The sequence below is a fragment of the Diplotaxodon limnothrissa genome, linkage group LG18 (assembly GCF_057381915.1).
Source record: "Diplotaxodon limnothrissa isolate DT_005_m linkage group LG18, D_limnothrissa_male_GT1.1, whole genome shotgun sequence".
In the NCBI taxonomy this organism is placed as follows: Eukaryota; Metazoa; Chordata; class Actinopteri; order Cichliformes; family Cichlidae; genus Diplotaxodon; species Diplotaxodon limnothrissa.
Window position 1 is genome coordinate 24,850,453 of NC_140613.1, and position 22,162 is coordinate 24,872,614.

A 22,162-nucleotide genomic window follows, 5' to 3' on the forward strand; every position below is an offset into this window, starting at 1 on the left:
TACACATCAGTCACTCACTAATTAAAAAAAATTATTGTAAGTTGTCTTTGTGCACATTGTGCACACACTGAAAGTGATAGATGTCCTTTTGTTTAGCAAGGACCTGATGGTGAAGGTGGTCCAGAATATCCCCACAATGCTGGTCTACCTGCCTTCTCAGATCAATGTCCGAACGCAGGCGAGTTTTTCAGTTCTCAGAGGAGCTCCTTTTGCATTTAACTGGAGCTCAAATAGACACACACTCTGCAAAACACAATCTGTGCATCACTGTCCAAATCCTCTGTCAAATTACAAATGCACTGCTTTTGTTTGGCTAGCCTTCTTCTCTCTTTCCGCCTCCAGTTGAACCACTCTCAGTCCACTGTGGTGGGATTGGTGGAGGTGATGTCAGGCAGGAGGAAGCTGTGGGCTGTTGGAGAGCTGGCAGCGATAGAGAGCGGATACAGGCAACTTCTAGAGGTCAAAAACTCGTACCCACAGGTATTTCTGAGCTTAAATGCCTCTTCACTAGGAATACAGTGTGTGCACAAGTTTACTTAAGAGTTTTATCAAGTCACTGGTTACAGACACTTTTCACTGGCAGTGATGGATGGTTGTGCTAGAGGGTTATCATATATTTGCGTCCTATTGTTTATAGACAATAATAATAAAAATAATAATGCAATGGCCTCTACGTTATCAGTGGATGCATTTCGCCTGATTTTGGGAACCATTAAAAAATAAAACTAATGAAAAAATTGACTTTCTGGGTCAAAATCTGAATGTTGTTTCAGTCCACACCCTCAACATGAACCCTCATGTGGAACATGAATGTTCCACATCCTAAATATGATTTGTTGTGTAGTTGAAGCCACTCCCCAGGACTGCTGCAGTGAGGACAGTGTACGAGGCTCGGAAATGGAGCTACCAAGTTCAGCAAGCTGCTGTGTGGGGAAGCCAGGAGTTCAGCTTGTCTGGTCTGTACTCTGCTCCACCAGCACTGGAGATGGGAAACCAGACAATCAGGGGTAACATTTAGTTTTTCAGCAATGCTTGATCTTCGTTGTTTTATCTGCAAAGGCCACGTTAGAACTTAAAGGGGAAAAAGTAAAAGATAAATCATGAAGCTAACTTAAGATGCTGAGTCTTTCTCTCGTCCCTGATGTTAGTTCAGATCACCTGCATCCCCCGTTTGACTAATTTGGATGTGAAGCTGGAGCGTTCGCTAAATGCAGGACTGGATAGTGTTTTGCTGGACTGGATGAGGCATGGACAACTGGAGCAGGTCAGACTGTACAAGCTGTGTCATTACGCGAAAAACGAAATTAAAACAACGTTGATTTCTCTCTGCTATTAGCTTTCCTTCCTCTTTAAACTCTAAAACTGTAACATAACCAAATGGAAATGTGTATGAAATGTATATGGTTATGACAGTAAAACACAGATCATTCAGGCATTAATAAACTGGATTTCTTTTCTGCATTATGGGGTCGTCTAAAGGTCAGAGTTCTGAGCTCGTGGAGTCGCTCGGAGGACATAAATACAACCAAACTGGAGCTGAAACATCCATTCACCTCTGCGCTCAGACACCTGTCGCTGCACACACTGACGCAAAGCTCACGCAGAGACCGACGCAGCAGCCACCAGGTACAACCGGAGCTTCACACAGTTGTCTTATATTTCGTCTGCGATATTGATTTCAATTCAATTTATTTTTATTTAGATAGCGCTGAATAACATAAACAGTCACCTCAAGGTGCTTTATAGTTTAAGGTAAAGACCCCACAATAATAGAGCGAAACCCCCATCATACAACCCCCTATGAGCAAATAATTGGCAACAGTGGGAAGAAAAAACTCCTTTTTAACAAAAACCTCCAGTAGAACCAGGGTGAAGGAGGGGCAGCAAACTGCTGCGACCAGTTAGGAGTGAGGGGAGAAAGACGGGACAGAAAACAAACTGTGGAAGAGAATCAGAGGTCAATAAAATGACGGATAAACACATAGACAGAATTGCAGTTACCCCTTCAGACTACAGATAAAAGATTTTTACCTAAAGTACTAATAAATGCCAATAAATGTATAAAAACTAACAATGATAGGGGTATAATGTTTGTGTGTGTGTGTGGGGGGGTTATCTGTATACAGGCCCATTTGTCATGGGACGGTGTGGTCCCTGTCAACGTTTCTCTCAGCCTGAACAAACAGTGGCAAACCAACTCCAGCAGGGGGCAGGCATGCGCTCTGTTTACAGCCCAACAGGTTGGTAAATACTCCGCAAACCTCTCATGAGTCACCAGTCATGTGTGCAGAATAGTCAGGAAGTTTGTGCAGCATCAACTTACTTAATGTGTGTGTGTGTGTGTGTGTGTGTGTGTGTGTGTGTGTGTGTGTGTGTGTGTGTATACGTGCACAGATGGCCGTGTCATCTGTAAAAGGATGTGTCTCAATGGCACATGAGGGGAACTCATTTTTCCAAAATGCAGAATTAAGATGGGACAGCAGGAGCCTGAAGCAAGGCATAAAGTACCAGGTAGTCAGTTTTATGCGCTGAAAGACGTTGACCTTATATGATAAAAGATCAATAAGAACATCTGTTTATGTTTTCTTGATGTTTCCAGAAAGCTCACCGGGGAATGCACAGCCTTCAGGTTAACGTTGGCCTGGACAGAGTCTCTCCAGCTCCCTGTCCCTCACACACACTACTGGCCAAAGTTCAAACCAACCTCAGGGACCGCTTAGAGCACATTGTGCTGCTGGGCCTCTGTCCTCTACAGCCTGTGAGTCCACACATCAGTTCTCACTGCTTTCTTTCTTTCCTCTTCATATTTGGAGACATTATAAATTGTTAAGAATAAGACTTGATGCGGCGATACTGCCGCACCTCATCACTTCTTGTGTTAAACTGGCCGTCTTTGGTCTCGTCGGGTCAAACAGTTTTGTGTTGAGCACTATATATATTCTTTGTTTCCCTTGAATGACCTGCAGAGTTTTTCACTTTCCTCATCTCCTTTCTTGAGCTCTTGTTAATTATCTCTTTGCCTCTCAGACTCTGTCGTGGTCAGGATCCCACAGAGTGAACTCAGGCGAGGAGCTGCTTTACACTCAGTCCCAGCTGGCAGTGACAGGGCGACCGTACCACTGCAGCTTCACCCTCGCCCTTACCAACTCCTCCACTCTTCACGGGACCAACATGTCTCTGTTCTCTGAGGTAAACAACTACAAGGACTTGGTGGGAAATTTAAAATAGTTCAAGTATTGTTAATTTCAACAAAGTTGGAAATTAAAAATACTTTTGTAAAATTGTTGCTGAATACATGACACGATTCACCTGCAGGACCTTTACAGCCCACTCTTGATATTTAATATTGTGAGAAATGGGCTTTTGTGCATATTTCTTTGAGAAGGCAAGAAAGGGCAAGTTGCTACACACACGCATACCGATTTCACTAAGCAAAATTTTGTATTACGACTGCTAAATTTGTACAAAAAAAGAAACGTGTTTCTTCTGTGGAGTTTGGAATCACTTCCTGCAGTCACTGCTGGTTCCTAACAGGGATTCCAGGAAATGATCGAAACATAGTGAGATATTCGACTAGCCTTCTTTTTGTAAGTCGGGGTCCTACTAATTCTAAACATGCCTACATTTGTTTCACGCTTTACAGTCTAGGATGGGTAATTGTAGTGTGGAAGTGAGGGGAAGTGCCCTGTCTCAAATCAAGGGGTCAGGTCTCCAGGTACAGGCCAGACTGGACGGCAGAGAGAAGATCTGGCTGAACGGTACAGTCGAGGGACGATGCCTGCAGACTACAGCCGGTCATATGAATGGTAAATGCAGAAGAACCTTAGCCATGCATTAATGCCAAAATATATCAAAATGAAATCAAATAAAATGAAATTGTCTCTGGCTGTGCAGGTCTAGGCCTCAGTGAGGATCTCACTGTAGCGGTATGTGTGGGTGTAAACCACAGTTTGACGCTAGATGTGCAGAAAAGAAGCGGCAGTGGCACATCCGAAACTCTGGGCAGAGTGTTTCTGGGAACAGCCAATCAGACGCTAATGCTGAGAGCAAGTGGCTGTTTGGAGAGTCTGACTGCAGCAGAGGTGTCGCTAATGGCATGAACACATCCCAGTGTTTGCTTTCATGTGAATGGCCTTTTTAAAAATTGGTTGTTTTCATTCGGTTCACAGCAACGGGCGGACTATTTGAGCTCTCAGATACAGATTAAACTTACGGAGAGAATCAGGGCTTTGCAGCGTCTCCTCGTAGACTTTAGAAGACAGGTAACCACACACACACACACACACACACACACACACACACACACACACACACACACACACACTGGAATTCTTAATGTAATAACAGGAGCTTTCTTGGATTTAACTGCTGTGCTGTTTCTGTTAATCCCCCACCACTCCAGTCCAGAGACAGTCAGCTGCTGCAGGAGTTGAGCGCTCTGCCTCTCCATGTTTCACAGCAAGCAGAGGCTCTGCTGGGGAAGAAAGAAAAAGGCGTGCTGGCTCTGTGGCAGAGGAGCCCGCTGCGTCACTTCTTGACCGACAGCCTGCCACGCTTTCTGAATCTGCTGCAGCACGCCTCGCTGCTGGGTCAGCAGGAACTTAGGAGTGAGTGCGGAAAGACAGAAAGCTAACCAGAGCTTCAGGAATGATGCATTCCAGTTGTGTGTTCATGATTAATTTAGTTCTGGTGAATAAAGAGATGGCCTTTAGTTTTTGAGCGATTTTGTGCCGTCACCAATTGAATTTCCTTAAGGAACTCCAAACATAAACTAATCTTCTCTCCCTTAACTTATTTACCGGAAGGAAGCATGAAAAGCATCTCTTCTGTCTCTCAAGGCATTATTTAGAAAATTTCTCTTCATCGATGTTCACATCTCTTTTTGTGGTCCCTCACAGTTTCCTGTGAGAGGTTCTGAAATATGTATGCTCATGTGAAACTGAAAACGTGTACCTCCATCCCTCGTTCGGCCTCAGGGCCGCTTACCACTCTGGCAGGTGTGTACCAGGATGTGAAGGGCCAGAGGCTGGAGGCGATGTGGAGGGAGGCTGTTCTGCAGTGGAATGACAAGCTGGTGGAGGTCCATCCTGCTCTGCTGGAGAACCCTCAGCTCAGACTGCTGTCAGAGGCCGGTGTCACCACGCTCAGCATCGCCCTGGATGTGGTGAGAAACTGCACTCTGGTGCCTTTTTAAATGTGCTCGATGTGGTCTTTGACTGGGTTAGACAAACTAAAAACCTTATCAAGGCTGTTGATAAGTGTCTGCCTTCAAATTAGATCAGACAGTTAGTTCCATAAGTTTTTGGACAGTGACAAATTAATTGTCCGCAATTGTAGATTTTGCTTCTGTGCACCACGACAGTGGATTTTAAACCAAACGATTGAAGTGCAGATTTTAGGTTTTTAAGGGGTTTAACGAAAGCATTCACTGTATAGGAGTTACAGCTATTTTTATACTACAGGTTTTCATTTTCAGAAGTTCCAAATTAATTGGACAAAACGAATATGATTTCAAATATAAAGATAGTTTTTAATATTTGGATATTCATCCTTCATACTGCCTGAGGTCTACAACCCATGGACATCATCAAATGTCGTGTTTCCTCCTCCCAAAATGCTCTGGCGGGCCTTTACTGCAGTTGCTGTTTGTTTGTTGGTCTCTGTGCATTCAGTTTGTATTTAAGAACTGAAAAGCAAACATTGAAGCATTGAGGTGAGTTGCCTGATTTGGCCACTGAAGAATATCTGAGCAGAGAGTGTAGCCCTGCACTATTCATCATTCATTTATCCTGTTTCTTCCATCAGCAGTCACATCATCAATAAACACCAGCGATCCATATCCACTGGCTACGGCGGTGTTTCTCTATCCATATGCTTCACATCATTAACTGTTTCTCTCCTTCTCCAGACTTTTCTCTTCACATCATTCTGGTACAAATTAAACTTGGTTTCAACTATCAATTTTCTTTTATTTTTCCCATAAGTTGCCAGCTCACTTAGACATTTTCTGGCTGAAAACCCAAAGTCTGATCTGGCCTTCCCGTTCTTGAGTTTGTGTTGAGTGTAACCCCGCCGCATGATTCATGTGTCAGGTGTCTCTTGTTTGAAGGCTTTGACAATGATACATCCGCCTCCTCCAGAGTTTTCTTGAATTGCTGTGATGGTTTTCCCGAGCCAAAAAAAGAATTCTGCAATCATCCACTTTAGTTGTCGTCTGCGGTCTCTCAGACCGTTTGGTGTCCAGTGCATTCCTTCTTTTAAAAAATGGACCAGATTTCATATTTGGCTATTCCCAAAGTCTTTTTTTCTCTTTGACAGGTTGATTTTGGGTTTTTGGTCTAATGATGGCCTGAATTATATCACTTTGAGCCTAATATTGAGAGTTCCAGTAAAAAAAATACCAAATGTAAGTTCAACACTTGGATTCTTCAACCATCCATCTTCTTCCACTTATCCAACTCAGAATCATGGCAGGGCTGGAGTCTATCCCAGCTGTCACAGGGTGAGATGGGAAGTACATACTGGACAGGCTGCAAGTCTGTTATAGGGCTCGTACAGAGAGAAAGACAGCCATTTATGCCTACAGACAGTTTAGAATCACAGATTAACCTGGCATGCATGTGAACTGTGGGAGGAAGCTGGAATATTTGGAGAAAAACCACACAAGCATACGGAGATCATACAAACTACAAAAAAAGGTCCCAGCCAGTCAGAGGATTTGAACCCAGAAGCCTCTTGCTTTGAGGTACCAGTACTAACCACTGCACCGCTGTGCCACCCTCACTTGGTATCAGCTCCAGATACCCTGTCTTTGTTTGTCATGGGATCATAACGGAGCAGGCCTCACCTGGCCTTGAAACCGCCTGCCTGTCAAATGCCCAATTGGATTTGAGCCTTGAAATATTGGGGATAATGTATGAAACACGATGTAATTCCTAAACACTTGATGCAGCACTTTTGCTAAACACCCTGAATTAAATGTCTGAGTGAAAGTTTGCACTTCAATCACATCTTGATTGTTCGGTTTAGAATACACTTACATAAAACTCTGACTAAATACTTTCTCACCAAAATAAAATATGGTGAGAAATTTGTTAAATGCATGTACACATATATGTACATATACATATACATATACATATACATATATATATGTATATATATGTATATGTATATGTACATGCATTTGTTAAATGCATATACACATATATGTACATATACATATACATATATATATATATATATATATATATATATATATATATATATATATATATATATATATATATACATATATATATATATATGTATATATATATATGTATATATATATATATATATATATGTATATATATGTACATATACATATACATATATATACATATATATATGTATATGTATATGTACATGCATTTGTTAAATGCATATACACATATATGTACATATACATATACATATATATATGTACATATATATATATATATATATATATATATATATATATATATATATATATATATATATATATATATATAGAGAGAGAGAGAGAGAGAGAGAGAGAGAGAGAGAGAGAGAGAGAGAGAGAGAGAGAGAGAGAGAGAGATATAGATAGATAGATAATATGTTATAAAACAGCAAAGTCATTTATATTGGCAAAGTGAGATACGGAAAACATCTGCGTAGTGTCCAGTCTGCTGGGATTCTTCTTCCCTCGCTCCCGTGTGGAAAAAGACAGCTTGTAGTGATGAGTTGTTTATGCTTTAGGCTGGCCCATATCACATTTTTATCCTACTACATAATGTTTATTTGATTCATACTTATTTCTTAGAATGTTTTCACATCATAATAAAAGAGAAAGGGCATAATTTCATACATACATTATTAGTATGAAACATCCCAGCTGGCAGTGACAGGGCGACCGTACCACTGCAGCTTCACCCTCGCCCTTACCAACTCCTCCACTCTTCACGGGACCAACATGTCTCTGTTCTCTGAGGTAAACAACTACAAGGACTTGGTGGGAAATTTAAAATAGTTCAAGTATTGTTAATTTCAACAAAGTTGGAAATTAAAAATACTTTTGTAAAATTGTTGCTGAATACATGACACGATTCACCTGCAGGACCTTTACAGCCCACTCTTGATATTTAATATTGTGGAAAAAGACAGCTTGTAGTGATGAGTTGTTTATGCTTTAGGCTGGCCCATATCACATTTTTATCCTACTACATAATGTTTATTTGATTCATACTTATTTCTTAGAATGTTTTCACATCATAATAAAAGAGAAAGGGCATAATTTCATACATACATTATTAGTATGAAACATAGCAGCTGTATATGTAAAACATAGAGAGGGATAGATTGTTTTGATGTACAACAGTTGCTCAAGTGTCACGATCTCTTACACCCACTCTTCCTCCTGTGCTTTTCACATTGTTCCCATCCATTGTTTCAGCCTTTGCTAAAAGACCTATTTGAACCTGATGAATGTGTCAATGTGTCAATCAGGCAGGCCAGCATGCCTACCACTGGATTGAGACCAGGCTGGCGATGGCTCTGTCTGGAGTCAGAAAACGGCTTGCATCAGTCTACAAATTCTTCCCCAGGTACTACACATATCAGAGTTAAGACAGCTATATCACTGTTTTGTTTTGGGGGGTTTTGTTTTTGAAAATGGTCAGTTTATTTGGGTTCACTGCAGGTACAAACTACACGTTGAATTATAGTCACCGAAATGCTCTCGAAGCTATGTGCACCTAGATGTTCGTAGCTAAAGCTGGACCTGTTTAAACTTAAACAATAACTCGATCAAGAAGTTTAAAGATCAAGTTTTGATCCAGAGTACAACTGATGGATAAAAATGATTCCAGTTGGATTTTTTTCCCTTTGTTTTTCCTTTCAGTGAATGTTCAGTGATTGTGTCGGTGCCGCTGCCACAGCTGCCCCGGTCAAGGACGGCCAACGCTGGGCTGATGGAGATCCTCCTGGAGGAGTGGATCCTGAGACCTCTGCTGACCCTCGCCGCTGTCAGACCCACTGCCGAACTCTACCGCCTCAAAAGGAAGATCATGGACAGCCCCTTCACACGTAAGGCACCGTTTTAATTACTCCGTTTTACACGTTTATGACAGTGCTGTTGATCAATTTTACTGAGACTGCATTGACACAAAGTGTCGAGGTGTCATAAACGCTGATGTTTATTACGGGTGTACAAGTCGTGCTGTTCTCTTTTTTTCCTTTTTTTTCTTGGATCTTTTGTGATTTCCTGGATATTTTTCTTTGCTTAGATGACTTTTGGAAGGCACACTACTTCTGGAAAAGTTCACTCAGTTTTTAACCTTCTCCATTTGTACTTCATGAGTCCCAGAACCTCAAAAAGAACTTGTCACTGTTCCCAGGCTGGTGTATTTCAACTGTACTCTTCTTCTGTCTTTTCTCAGATCTCGTTTGAAATGTTTTATGTGAGGATTTAACTGACAGGTCTGGCAGAGCGAGCCTCAGTATCTGCATGGAAACCAGCTGTAGCAATACCAGCCTGGTAATTGTTGCAAATAGGACCTCAGGAGGTGCTTTTTAGGCACGCTCAGTTGGTATTCGATAACCTCTTCACTTCAGTCCATATAAATATTATTTAAAAGTCAGTAAAGTGTTATGTGCTGTAGGGTGAGAAACAATACCCAGGACAGACTGAATGGGGAAAAGTGAGCATTTATTTTGATTGATGAAGTCTAAAGGACACAGAAATCCAGAGGCAAAAGGGAAGCACAATCCAGAGCTGTCAGAGAACGCACTGGGAGACTAAACAGATGCTCAAAAACTGCAGAGAAAGGCAGAGCTGGAGTACTCATACATGAGGTAAACAAGGGGGGGTGGACAGACGAGGGTAACGAGATACAGATGAAACCAATAAGGACACAAATGACTAACAAAATAAAACAGGAAGTAACTAACAAGTGCAGAGGTTAGACCATGGATACATGCAGCAGCTTTACACACAGTGAAAGACCAGGATAAACTAATAAAGAGGGAATCGAATTGTAAACAATAAAAAAACAAAGAAAACTGAATAATCAACAAAAATCTAAAGATCAAAGAACTAAAACATCTGTGTCAGCACGCAGGACCATAACTGTTAGCTTTGTTTTGTATTATCTTAGATTATTAGATTAAACATCATAGAGGGGTTTTTGTTTTGTTTTGTTCATATTTAATACATCATTCAAAACACTTTAGGTCATGGCTGGAACACATCTGCAACAAATAACACAAGATAGCTGATCTAACCAACATAACACTTCTAAGTAAATCAGTACTGGAGGCACTTGTCTAAAAACAAATAATGACTTGTACGTTGTAAACATGTAGTAATGAGCATGGAGTAACTAAATATGGAGTTAGACCAGCTATGAGTGGAGGCGTAGGTAAAAAGGGCACTGCATGTCAACATGAAGTATTTATTATTATTATTTCAGCTTCACATTCCTTCCCTTTAGTTTCCATGATGAACGGAACAAATAACATATTTCTGATGACTTCACGCGACTGTTAGCGTGTACACGTGTGCCTTCGGGTGTGTTTTGTCTTTTTGAGCTTATGTTTTGCATTGTCAGGACTTTGTGTGTCGCTCAATGCTGCAGCCAGACTCCTAACGCACTCTAGCGAGCGAGCTCACATCACCCCTACTTTACTCTGTTTTTATTGGCTGCCAGTGGAGTTTAGAATTTCTTTTAAAATTCTCACAGTCGTGTAGGAAGCTAAACGGACACACTCCAGATTACTTCGTGTTAAACACAGTGGTGCTCGCTGTTTTCACTAATATGCTAGTTGGCTCATACAAGACTGAAGACGACGGGGGGTCAGAGCCTTTCGTCCTGCGGCACCGAGGCTCTGGAACAGTTTAACACTCCAGCTCAGTTTAACTGATTAACAGTTCAAAACATTTCTTTTAATCAGGCCTTCTGCTGACATCCTTTTCTTATTCATGTCTTTATTTATGTTTATTGTTTTAATATGATTTTCTTTTTACATTAATCGTGATTTAAGTGTTGTTAACAGCACATTGAACTTTTACGTGGCAACGCGGCTCGCTACTGGATGTAGAATGAGATGAGGAATATTTGAGCAGATGTGGCTCCCATAAGACTGAGGGTGAATGTGGGACAGAGATTTTTTTAAGCATTACAAACATCCAGGCGCAATGATACAAACGCAGCAATTTTCTCTAGCTTAGAAATGTTCCCTGAATGAAAGAAACGGGAGCATGAGATAGATTTTATATGTGAGTCAAGTTAAAAAAAAATAAGACAAAATAATACAAAAAGACACCGATCATAAAATGGTTTAGATTTTTGATTTAATAACCCTGTAAAACAGTGAGTCCACCAGACCTGCCAACATCGCATGAGTAACACCACATGAGGGTTCAATGAATTCTTCGTTTTTCCCTTCTTATCTCGCCAAAGACCAAGCTCTGTTGGTGGCAGATCAGTTCGTAGTGACGTTTGACGGTCACTTGTATGAGCTGCCAGGTTCGTGTCCACTGCTCCTGGCCCGAGACGTCGGCCGCGATCCGTCGTTCACGCTGCTGCTCGGCACAGACACGCAGAACCTCCTCCTGATACAAATGAATAACCACACCATCAGCGTTCAGCGCAACGGGCAGGTATGTGTTACTCTCGACGAATAAAGAGCGTTCAGGCCATGAGGAATAAGACGGGTAAATGCTTGTGTCACAGGTGAGGACCGACTGCAGCGGCGCCGTCAGCCACACGTTTCTCACTGATGATGGAGTGACAGTCAGGAAAGCATCAAACGTGGTGCAGGTGTCCAGTCAGCGTGGGATGTTTGTGTCATGTGACCTGTCGCTTGAATTGTGCAGCTTCACTCTGGATGGATGGTTACATGGTGGGAAAGATTCAGCATGGCCCGTTATAAATATCTGTCTTCATATTCTCACACATATACACCTTTCTCGCCTGCACAGGTGTCTCCACCGGTCTGTTTGGGACCAACGATAACGACGCAGGAAATGATTTTCCTATGTTTGACGGATCTCAGGCTAAAAACTTGGAGGATTTTCTCTACACCTGGCAGGTAGGATCAGTGAGATTAATCAACACATGGTCCAGTTCTCAAAAAGATGTGCAATATGAAATAAAGCCTAGATTTCAAGGATTTGTAAATCATTTAAACTCTACTTAAACTCTACATTTGATCGAAAATACAACAAAAAGGTTTTAAAGTGAAAAAGGACTGGGTAAAGACTGAATAATCGAGGAATGTTCTCAGGATTAAAATAATCATGAACGGTTATGGTCTTCAGGCCCTCAAGTGAATTCATTAAAAAATATAAACCACTCCGTAGCACATGTTAAAGCTCTGACATTGAAAGAAAAAGCAGACAGAAACAAGATGCAGAAACTTCACTGGGCATAGCAATATTCTGGGCTTGGGTCCATTTATGTACTAAGATCAGTGGAAAGCTGTTTGCTTGTATGACTGATAAAAGTCAATTTTTTGGCAGGGGGCAAATAGAAAGGGACAAAGAAAGGCTTGTTAGTGGTACACACTTCAACTCCAGCATCCATTATAGCATAAGTTTGGAATTGCATGAAGTGGAATGTGTTCCTCGGTCATCTGTTGATGTCATCACCCTGTTAGTGATGAAAGATATAAAAATAAATAAATAAAATCCTCTTTCAGCTCTAAGGTTTTACATAAAAATGATTTGGTCCTCAGCAAGTCTTAAAATTATTAAATGTGACTTCAGATGAACAACAACTCTCACTTCACTGCGGAGGAATTTTGGCCCTGTTGTCTTTACAACATTGCTTCAGCTCATGCACGGCTCTCTGAAGGGCCCGCCACATCATTTCTGTCAGATTGAGATCTGGACTTTGAGTGCGCCATGGCAACACGTCAAATGATATGTTTTTCAGTCGTTCCATCAGCTGTTCCATGACCCAGTTGATGCCAAACTTTAGCTGTCAGACCGATGATCTCATATTTGAGTAGAAAACTTTGGTATACGGAGGAGTTCATGGTCGACTCAGTGACTTAGGCTACGTTCACACTGCAGGTCTTAATGCTCAATTCCGATTTTTTTGTCTAATTTGTTTCTGCTGCCTTTCCCGTGCCTTCACTTCCTCTCACCACCCTCTTGTGTACATATTGTCCCGCTGTCCTGTGCCGGAACGCCCGTTCTTCTTCCATGTGTCTTGCTCATGTTCCTTGTTACCAGTTTTTCCCCATTTAGTTTTCTGTTAGTGAAAGTCTTTGTCCACTTTTTCCCTTTTATTTTGTATTTTTGCAAAGTTTTGATCAGCCTTAATAAACGGCTCGCTTTTGTTAGGATTAGTCCAAGCGTCTGCATTTGGATCGTCTAGAAAACGTGACCTGCCTCCCACAGATCGTGACAGTTTTTTGAGGGAAGAGGCTTTCTCCTGGCAGTCCTTCCAAATAAGCCACACTTATTCAATCATTTTATAAATGTACTGTCTCGAACGTTAAGATCTTACGTGCCAGGAGTCTGAGATGTAGCTCTTGGGTTTTTAGCAGTTTCTCTGAGCACTTTGTGGTAACACACAGCTGAATTCTCCAGAGCAGCAAACTGCCAAAAATCTGCTTTCATAGAGATGCTCACACTCACTAATGATCAGTTAATCTCATGCATTTGATCTGCTAATTAGTCTCTTAATTCCTTTGGAAGCAGTGAGGGTGTCGTTAGACTTTATGCGCAGCGTTTTTGCATGTTAGATTATTTGCGTTGAATAAATAATGACATGCTGTAATAAGTAGAGCAGGGCAATATGACCAAAATATTTATCACGATATACATTTGAAAATGTACGATAAGATATAACTGACGATATAATTGACACTAGACAAAATACTTTACGACTCCACAACTTTATTAGTGCAAAAAAAAACATCAATGTATTTTCACTTAAACAAGCAGCTGTTTTTTATCTGCATTAAAGTTATATAAAAATTTAACAGTGTAAATGCAAATTCCTTGCTGACAGTTTAACCAAAAGGCATTTCCAGTGGAAATTGTCCGACATGTCCTCAGCATAACCATGTATAATATCCACAAAACTTAAAAAGAGGTTATACACACACAACACGGTAATATTATGTTGAAGCACAGTACGTATCACTCCGCGAGGCTCCTGCCTACGATAGCCGTAATAATCCGACAATCCATCAAGCTGTGCGGCTTCGTAGCTTAGCAAAGTCGTACTAAAACATTTGACAGATTTTTTGAGCGCCGTGTACCACATAACATCGTTTCGAGCTCAGTAAACACAACCAGAATTCATACATAAGGCACACAGGATTATAAGGGGCACTGTCGATTTTCAGAAAAATCAAAGGATTGATTTTAAGTGTGCAGTATTTCCAAAAAACACGGTAATAATGACGGCCTGCTAGCATGCTCTACCAAAAATAGTGCTTTGTTGTGTATCTGACGGACGAAAGCTAAACCAGTTCCACACCACTGAAGTTGCAGCATTTATACAAACCAGTTCTGGTTCATCCGTTTCATTCAACGATCCGCTTTCGCCCTTCTCATTCTCTGTCGCTGCCACGCTTTTTCCGCCATGTGTCTATGAAAACAAAGGCACTGCGCATGCGCGTTTTACCCGTATTCTATCGCGATATTTAATTTTGCTGCCCAACATTATACCGGTATTACGTGAACGGTATCATATGGTCCAGCCCTAGTAATAAGTCATTTATTGTTGCTCATTTGAGGTTGTATTCACCTGATTGTATTGTAGGACCTGCTTGGAATCGAACCTTCAGAACTGAAAGAGGGTTTACGTCTTACAATGACTTCAAAGTCACTTTAAATCTCAATTGTAAGTTTTACCTCAAAGTGTATATTTACTCCCTTACCTCAGTCTCAAAGTGTATATATATTTATTCTTCTTATTCTTACTCTTCCTATATTTCAAGGATTCAAGGAGCTTTATTGTCATTCGCATGACACGGTCCCGGATTTATTGTTGTTCTTTTGCACTGTATGGACCTCGAGCCTCGTCGTCTCCTGTCTCTATATACTGAACTGTATATAGCAGAGATGACAATCAACTGTCACGGTCCTGGGTCTCCTGACCCAGCGTTTTTAGTTCTTTGTGATTTTTGTATTATTGTACTTGTGTGTGATTTATTCTATGGCTTCTAGTTTTGATCCCTTGCCCTTCATGTCTCTCTGTGTCCCCTCTGTTCTGTGTAATTGTGTGTCTTTGCATGTTTGAGTTTCTTGTTTTCTGTCACTCTGCATTGTGCATTATGTTCTCATGGTTGGTTTTTTGTTACTCTCTCTAGTCTAGTCTCTTGTGTTCCCAGCTGAGTATTTCCCTGTGTATTTTGGTTCTTAGACCTCTGCCTTATGGTTTATGTCTCTGTATTTCTTACTTGCTGTCTCCACTGTGTCAAGTTCGCGTCTCTGTGTGATACTTCCTGTTTTACTTTGATGGTCCGTGTCTCAGGTGAATGCGTCCTGCTTTGCTTGTCTCGTCAGTCCTGATTTCTCCCAGCTGTGCCCTCCTTCTGTGTCTCATTCCCCTCGTTACTTCCCAGTGTATTTAAACCCTGTGTTTCTCTGAGTCAGTGTCGCGTCGTCCCTCATGCTGTGTGGATCTCCCTGTGTGTCTCTCTGTGAGTTTTCCAAGTTCCCAGTTTAGATTAGTTTGTATGTTTTTTCCCTGCCAGCAAATAAAGCTGAGTTTTGAGTTCACCTCCCTGAGTCTGTGAGTCCTGCACTTTGGGTCCAACTCCTGCCTGCCGCACAGCGATTCATGACATCAAGTTTACTTTGAACTTTTGTATGCAAACAGGAATTATGAAAACAGTTTGCGTTCCAAGCGAGAGCCATTAATTTCATCTACCAAACATTTGGAAAGTATTAAAAATGATACACGATAATGGGAAACATACTCCCGCATAAATATTTTGGGGGGAACGTTTTGCTGGGATCAAATACAGAATGAACAGCATCAACATTTGATTTGTGGTTTTGGTTCTCGGTGGTTAAATCATTTTCAAATCACTGCGTTCTGCTTTAATTTGTATTTCAGACAACATCCCAATATTTCCTGAAATCGAGTTTCAATGAAATTGTGAAATCTTGTGTCTACAAATGTTTGCAGAGTTTTTGTCAGCCTCGAGGTTCTCCTTAGCTTTGCCCACTTGTTTGTGACTTTAGATGAAACCTACATGCATCAAACCTTCTGCGACAGCAGCCGTCAGTCCAGCGAGCTGTGACGCTTTGTTCTCTTCTCCCGATTCTCCCCTCAGCTCTTGTTTCAGGGTGGTGAGTAACAAAAAAACCCACACAGCAGGCATGTCCTGGTGGTTTCTTCACCAGAACATTTTTATTAATATCCCATTTATGTTTGGAAAGCTCGTCGTGGAGGGAAGTTTAAACAGATAAATATGAAAACCTTTCTGTTTTCCCCATCTCCATCTTTTTTCCTTTTTTTTCTCTTTTTGGTTGATCACATGTGATTTTTTCACAAACCTGCGTTTGTGTTGTCAGGTGGATCCCAGTCAGTTCATGTCTGTGTGTAAACTCAGCTCATCGAGAGCACCCTGCAGATTAGCATTTGCTTTCGCTCACCTCTGCCAGCAGAACTACATACCCATGGAGGTCCCCGTTCACTGCAGTGAGTTAGGCCACTGAATAAGACATGCATGATTATTCTTGTATTAATGTGTATTTGTGGCAAGTTTTTTTAATTCAGACATGCAAAATGTATATTTTGCATGTAGTTTTAACTTGTTTTGTGTGTGTGTGTGTGTGTGTGTGTGTTTCTGTTTTAGTGAAAGTGTAAAGGAAGGACAAGCTAATGAAGAGCAAAAATGGCCAGTTTCTGACCTCTGTGAGCTGCTATAACGGACAGCTTTACTCTTTATACCACTGTTTGTGCCATATTGCCTTCGTACTTTTATGTTGTACTCCACTGTGTAGTCACACATTCTTGTACCTCCTGTGACGCTTTTGTCCTGTTTAGACGTGCGTTGATTATCCCATTAATGTGAATGTAAACACATTCACTGTAGCAAGTAATAAAAACATTTTTTTTAAAGATTTGTGTCAGTGCATTGTGAGGAGGGAGCGGCTGAAACCAGCTTTTTATTGAATATCATTCCTTTCAGACTTTGTTTTGTGACCAGGACAATTATTAACACAAAGTCTGGAATTAAAAAGAGTAATTTCTTTCAAACAATTTGAGGCGTAAGCGATCAGGTCTTGAAACTCAATACACATGAGGAACAGATGTGCTATAACAGTGTAACACCAAGGCTGTGGTTTGTAGTGCAAACAGTGAAGATGCTGAAGACTCACTTTGGTCCACCACATTTACTAATCCGTACTAAAACGTAGTAAAACATCCTTGTTTCTTAGTTAACTGGTCTTTTGGAAGATGGGTATGTAGTTGTGTATCTTTGACTTCTGTCTTTGTGTGACACATTCGGCAATCCACACAATGTTCCGACTCTCCTGCTCCTTAAGTTTGATGTAAGAGTAAAATACTCCAAAGTGGAACTGCTGCAGGAAAGAAAGTATGTTCAGCTTCACCTGGAAAAATGATAGATGTGTAAGCTGCAAGAATCTACAGTCAGGGCAGCCTAACAAGAAAAGTACATACTAATACTAAATTTAAATTAATCACCTGTACTTTCTTACAAATATATATACTTTCAGCAGGTGATTAACGTGATTTTAAACATGATAGAGTCATCTCTGGGGTTTACAGAGGCCTAAAACATGAAAATATCCAGTGAGCTGCAGTTCTCATAGAAGCTAGAAGTCATGGGACAATGGCCAGGCTGCTTTAAACTAGGAATGCAACAGTCTGATAACCAAGTTACAACCAAGGTGTGCAGAAGAGCATCTTCTAGGAGAGCACATCTGTGAATCTGAATCTGTGCTACTAAAAATTCAAGTAGCTCTGAAGACAAAAGGAGCTCCAACTAGGTGGGGTGTACCTAATAAAGTGGCTGGTGACTGTATGTCAGATTTTCATATTTGAAAGTCTGAATGGTCAGCTTGGTTCAAATGTTATATAAAAGGTTGAAAAGTGGGAAAGAAATCCGTGACAGTTCAAAACAAAGCTGTTATTACCTCTTGTTCGAAGAATCGGTCCTCAAGAGTCTTAAAATCTGATCCAGGCTCAGGGTCATCAAAAACCATTTTATAGTCCTGCAGGGAAATTTGAGTTTACACTGACCACATGTCTGACTCAATGTGCAATAACAACCGTGCAGCATCTTAAAGGACATGAGGTCAAACTCACTGGGTAGCAGTCAGCCACAGCCTTGACCTGCTCATGGTCCTCTGCCTGGGCCAGGAGTTTCAGTCCTCCAGGGTAAAGTTTGCCACAGGATGGATACAGCGCACTCCTGTCTGCACTGCTGAGATCCGTCCCAAAGGAGTTCACGGTGATGATGAAGGCCCGCCGGTCCGCTTCAAACTGCAGCACGCATAAAAGCGCACGGCATTTACAGCAAAACAAATCTCAAGTAGTTTGTAAGACTTCAGTTAAACAAACTCATGCATCATAGAAAGCCAGAGTACCTCCAGGACAGGGCACATTACGTCCTTTGTGGCACCGCCCACACTCTTGCAGAAAGAGTGGAAAGACTGCAAATATGCCTGTGCGGTAGAACAAAAGGCACCGAGATCAGCACAAATTTCATGAAAAACAGATCGCGTTCAGACACGGCAGTAAAACTTAAGTGCAGCTGTTAAGCATGTTTATCACAGTAGTATAAACTACAGTAAAGAATTTATTGCATATTTATAGCATGTCCACAAATACTATAACACAGGTGTCAAAGCTGAGATAGGTTAGTCATGCCATCTTATGCCATGCTCTGCTCACCTTATACAGTTTGTTTCTCAGGATCTCAGCCTCCATCTCATCCAGGCTGCACTCAGATACGGCATCCTGGAAAAACTGACCTGTGGTGAGAATAAAACAACACAGTAACCCTCAGTATGTTGTAAATATTTTTATAAAGTAGACCTTAAAAATGGAAGCCCACTCCTGACATGAAGAATAATAACATATGGTCACAACTGTGTTTACTATATCCCTGCTCACACCCATTACTTCATGCTTAGCTTTGGTAAACTATGACTCTGAAATTTTTAGCACTGACTAATTTTTAGCTGTGCTGAGGGAACAGAGAGCCAGAGAAGTCTAAAATAAGAAGAAGTAGCTTATTAGGCTTGTTGCTAACTAACAGTCCACAAACTTGCTTGGAAGGTATTATGAACACATTAGGAGGATTTAACAGCCAAGGAGGAAAAAATAAAAGAAAACAGAAACGTGCATTGCCTTTTAATGACTAGTGCTAATCTGGCTTTGACATTTGACACCTAAAACGTTAGGCTACAAAAATTTACCAAAAAGATGCCACAGTTGTATTTTCTAAAACACCTAAAGAAAGAAATGACTTTTTAGTTTTACATTTTTATAAGTAAAAATCTTGATTTCTCACTTTGAGAACCTCTAAAAGGACACAAAAAAGTTAAAACCAATTCTAATTTGGGGAGTCATCGAACTATGAAGTGGGCACAGCCTGAACAAGTTGAATCCAAAACACATATTCATCACTGCTTTTGTTGCATTAAGATTATATGAAACTACTGTCACTCCCACCACTACTCCTAATACTTCTACTACAACTAATATAACAACATTATTGTTTCCTTTTGGTGTTATTTGGTTTTTGGAATAGCACTTTAATACTTTGAGTAATAACAATATAACACATTTCAGTGTTGACAGAGCTCCACATAATGCTATGCATTAGAAATAAACGTTATATCACTGTAATAAACTGATAAAAAGATCCAGTCTGATGAGGTCATGTGAGGCATTTAATATTGTATCTGTACTCAGAAAGGTTCATAATGCTCTAATGACTAAATTAATAGCTTGTGTGTGCAAACCACTTCCAGTAAGCTGTGGTTAATGAAGCAGGATGAGTGAGCAGGACCTGTTTTCTTTTTGCATGCATCAGTGCAAAGTGTTTAAACTAAAGTGTTTTTAGTGACTCATTGATATTTAAGTCAATGATGGTCTTTCACAAGTGTATTAGAGCTAAAAGATAATTAAATATTAATAATATACATCTTTGCCGCCATTAGAAATTTTAAAAAACAAAAAACAGAGATTACCTAGTGGTGTGTCCACCAGGATGGCTGAGTACAGTTCAGCTGGAGTGCGGGCAATACCCACGGCTGCCATTTGGTCAAACGCTCCCAGTGGGTGACACCGTGGGAGCAGCTCTGACACATCTTTGTTCTTCAGGGCCCCCGTGATCAGCATCACCACATTGTCGATCATGTAGCTGTAACTATGGCAACACAGAGACCACATGAATTGAATATCCCTTTTACCCTGTAAAATGTTTCCTGCTCATCCCATTTTTATAAACCACAAAGAGTGTTGCAGAAGGAAGGTTTTCATCACATAAAGATGACCTCGCCACGTTTGCCACAAGGTCTCCACTGTCTGCGTAAACACTGTCCTCTTTAGCTGAAAATCTCAGCAGCAGCCAACCTGCAGGATGCTGTTCAAGTGCGTCTGCTTATCCTGTGACACAAGCTATAAATAAAGCACATGCAGTGACTAGGCGCACCTTATATAGTCAAGGAAGGTAGACAGGGGTGGCAGGGCATTAGAGCGCAGGCAGCTGAATTCAGTCACCAGATTCTCCCTCAGCTTGCTGTCCAGCAGCGACACAGTCAAATCGCCCTCAGACGAGGACAGCAGTTTACCGTAGTCTGTGCTCTGAAGGTGTAGCTTCATATCTGAGCAGAGGACATGGCAAATCAAATGTTTTATACTCCACTGCTTGTTAGTTTGCCATTTCCAAATAAGCAGGAAAAGGTTAAACAAGGTACTGATCACCGATAGATAGATAGATAGATAGATAGATAGATAGATAGATAGATAGATAGATAGATTGCTTCCAACACCCCCTCACATGTGCATAATATTTTTTAGACTGCAGGTATTGCACATTTGCATATTATGACACATTACATGGGTGATACAAAAGGCTTACCCTCTAGTGTGTCACACTGGGCCAGATTATGATAATCAGTCTGACACAGAATCCCAGCTTTCATTCCTCGAACCAAACCCTCCAGATAGCCGTGATCCACGTTAAAGCTGAGCTCCTCGCATGTTGCCATAATGCCAAATGAGTTATTGAGTAGAACTGCCGCAGTCACAGCGTGATTTTAGCTTTTCTTTATATATATCAGCTTCTGCATAATTCCCTCTCTGACTAACGTTCATGCTGTTATTTTTCCTTCCTCTTTGACAGCAAGAAATTCCATGGCTAAAAGTGTTTGCTGTCTCAGCTCCTGCTTTTAGCACATTCATTCTGACTCGTGTGTATTCACCCACTCTGTTTGAACCACTGTGTAGCAGGAATTTCAAAAATGAAATGAAATAAAGACCCTGATGTTTTTCTTTTGTTTGTTTGTTTTGCTCTGTTCACACAGCACGGGTGAAAAAAGTAAAAAACAAAACAAAAAGCTAAACAAGCACGGATTAAAAAGTCCGCTTCACTGCTCTTCTGTTCTAAATAGTTCAAAATACACACTAGACTAATGACTACTAGTGATGACATCTGCATTGTTTTCATAGATCATTTTTGCTGATGGCAGCAAATGTAACGTGATTGTGAAATCATATAAAAATGTTTTAAAGAGCTCAAACAGGATTTCCTGAAATCTTTGGCTTCTGTAAGCTGTAAAAACTCACTGCTTTTTACACACAGAGAAATGTTGGTGTGTAGCATGCAGATATTATGCAGACGGCAGGCAGTGAGCATGAGCCTGTGGATTTTAAATGTGTTTCATTCACTAACATATCCAACAGAATTGACCTTTGTGCACATTTCATGACTCTAACAGTGATTTTATGTGTAAACACTTATTAGTGAATGAGCCCATTGTCAGTTTGAGATGATCTCAGCTTTGTGAGATGGTGCGTTATATTATTGGAAGCCATCATCAGAAGATGGGTGTAAGCGATGATCACGGATTCAACATGCATCAACAATATATCCTCCACCACTAGCAGCCTGAACAACTGATTCAAGAGAGGGTGGAGCTGTCCTT

General features: G+C 40.9%; 2 protein-coding genes across 2 annotated transcripts in view; one reads left to right on the plus strand and one right to left on the minus strand.

Moving 5' to 3' along the window:
- Positions 1 to 16,693, plus strand: part of apoltp (apolipoprotein lipid transfer particle homolog) — a 42,630-nt gene extending 25,937 nt beyond the window's left edge. Inside the window, exons 53-73 of the mRNA XM_085378570.1 lie at positions 97 to 178; positions 343 to 480; positions 845 to 1,007; positions 1,149 to 1,264; positions 1,480 to 1,626; positions 2,127 to 2,240; positions 2,395 to 2,511; positions 2,600 to 2,758; positions 3,028 to 3,189; positions 3,644 to 3,806; positions 3,895 to 4,082; positions 4,170 to 4,262; positions 4,403 to 4,607; positions 4,977 to 5,164; positions 8,512 to 8,609; positions 8,906 to 9,090; positions 11,466 to 11,665; positions 11,739 to 11,907; positions 11,987 to 12,096; positions 16,217 to 16,324; positions 16,550 to 16,693. Coding sequence (XP_085234696.1) covers positions 97 to 178; positions 343 to 480; positions 845 to 1,007; positions 1,149 to 1,264; positions 1,480 to 1,626; positions 2,127 to 2,240; positions 2,395 to 2,511; positions 2,600 to 2,758; positions 3,028 to 3,189; positions 3,644 to 3,806; positions 3,895 to 4,082; positions 4,170 to 4,262; positions 4,403 to 4,607; positions 4,977 to 5,164; positions 8,512 to 8,609; positions 8,906 to 9,090; positions 11,466 to 11,665; positions 11,739 to 11,907; positions 11,987 to 12,096; positions 16,217 to 16,324; positions 16,550 to 16,693 — 3,049 coding nt within the window. The remainder of the gene's footprint in view (positions 1 to 96; positions 179 to 342; positions 481 to 844; positions 1,008 to 1,148; positions 1,265 to 1,479; positions 1,627 to 2,126; positions 2,241 to 2,394; positions 2,512 to 2,599; positions 2,759 to 3,027; positions 3,190 to 3,643; positions 3,807 to 3,894; positions 4,083 to 4,169; positions 4,263 to 4,402; positions 4,608 to 4,976; positions 5,165 to 8,511; positions 8,610 to 8,905; positions 9,091 to 11,465; positions 11,666 to 11,738; positions 11,908 to 11,986; positions 12,097 to 16,216; positions 16,325 to 16,549) is intronic.
- LOC146613717 (V-type proton ATPase subunit d 1-like) lies at positions 15,531 to 21,226 on the minus strand. Its single transcript, XM_085377441.1, has 8 exons — positions 21,097 to 21,226; positions 20,668 to 20,839; positions 20,204 to 20,382; positions 18,900 to 18,979; positions 18,593 to 18,670; positions 18,312 to 18,488; positions 18,140 to 18,217; positions 15,531 to 17,593 (listed from the first exon to the last, which is right to left on the minus strand). The coding sequence occupies exons 1-8, from the start codon at positions 21,224 to 21,226 to the stop codon at positions 17,420 to 17,422; spliced, it is 1,068 nt and encodes a 355-aa protein (XP_085233567.1). The 3' UTR covers positions 15,531 to 17,419.
- Between the last annotated feature and the right edge of the window lie 936 nt (positions 21,227 to 22,162).

Coding starts and splice junctions, on each gene's coding strand:
- LOC146613717 (XM_085377441.1), bottom strand. CDS start 21,226: ATGGCAACATGCGAGGAGCTCAGCTTTAACGTGGATCACGGCTATCTG. Junction 18,671..18,899: donor TGAGAAACAAACTGTATAAG/GTGAGCAGAGCA, acceptor TCTACCGCACAG/GCATATTTGCAGTCTTTCCA. Junction 17,594..18,139: donor ACCGATTCTTCGAACAAGAG/GTAATAACAGCT, acceptor TCATTTTTCCAG/GTGAAGCTGAACATACTTTC.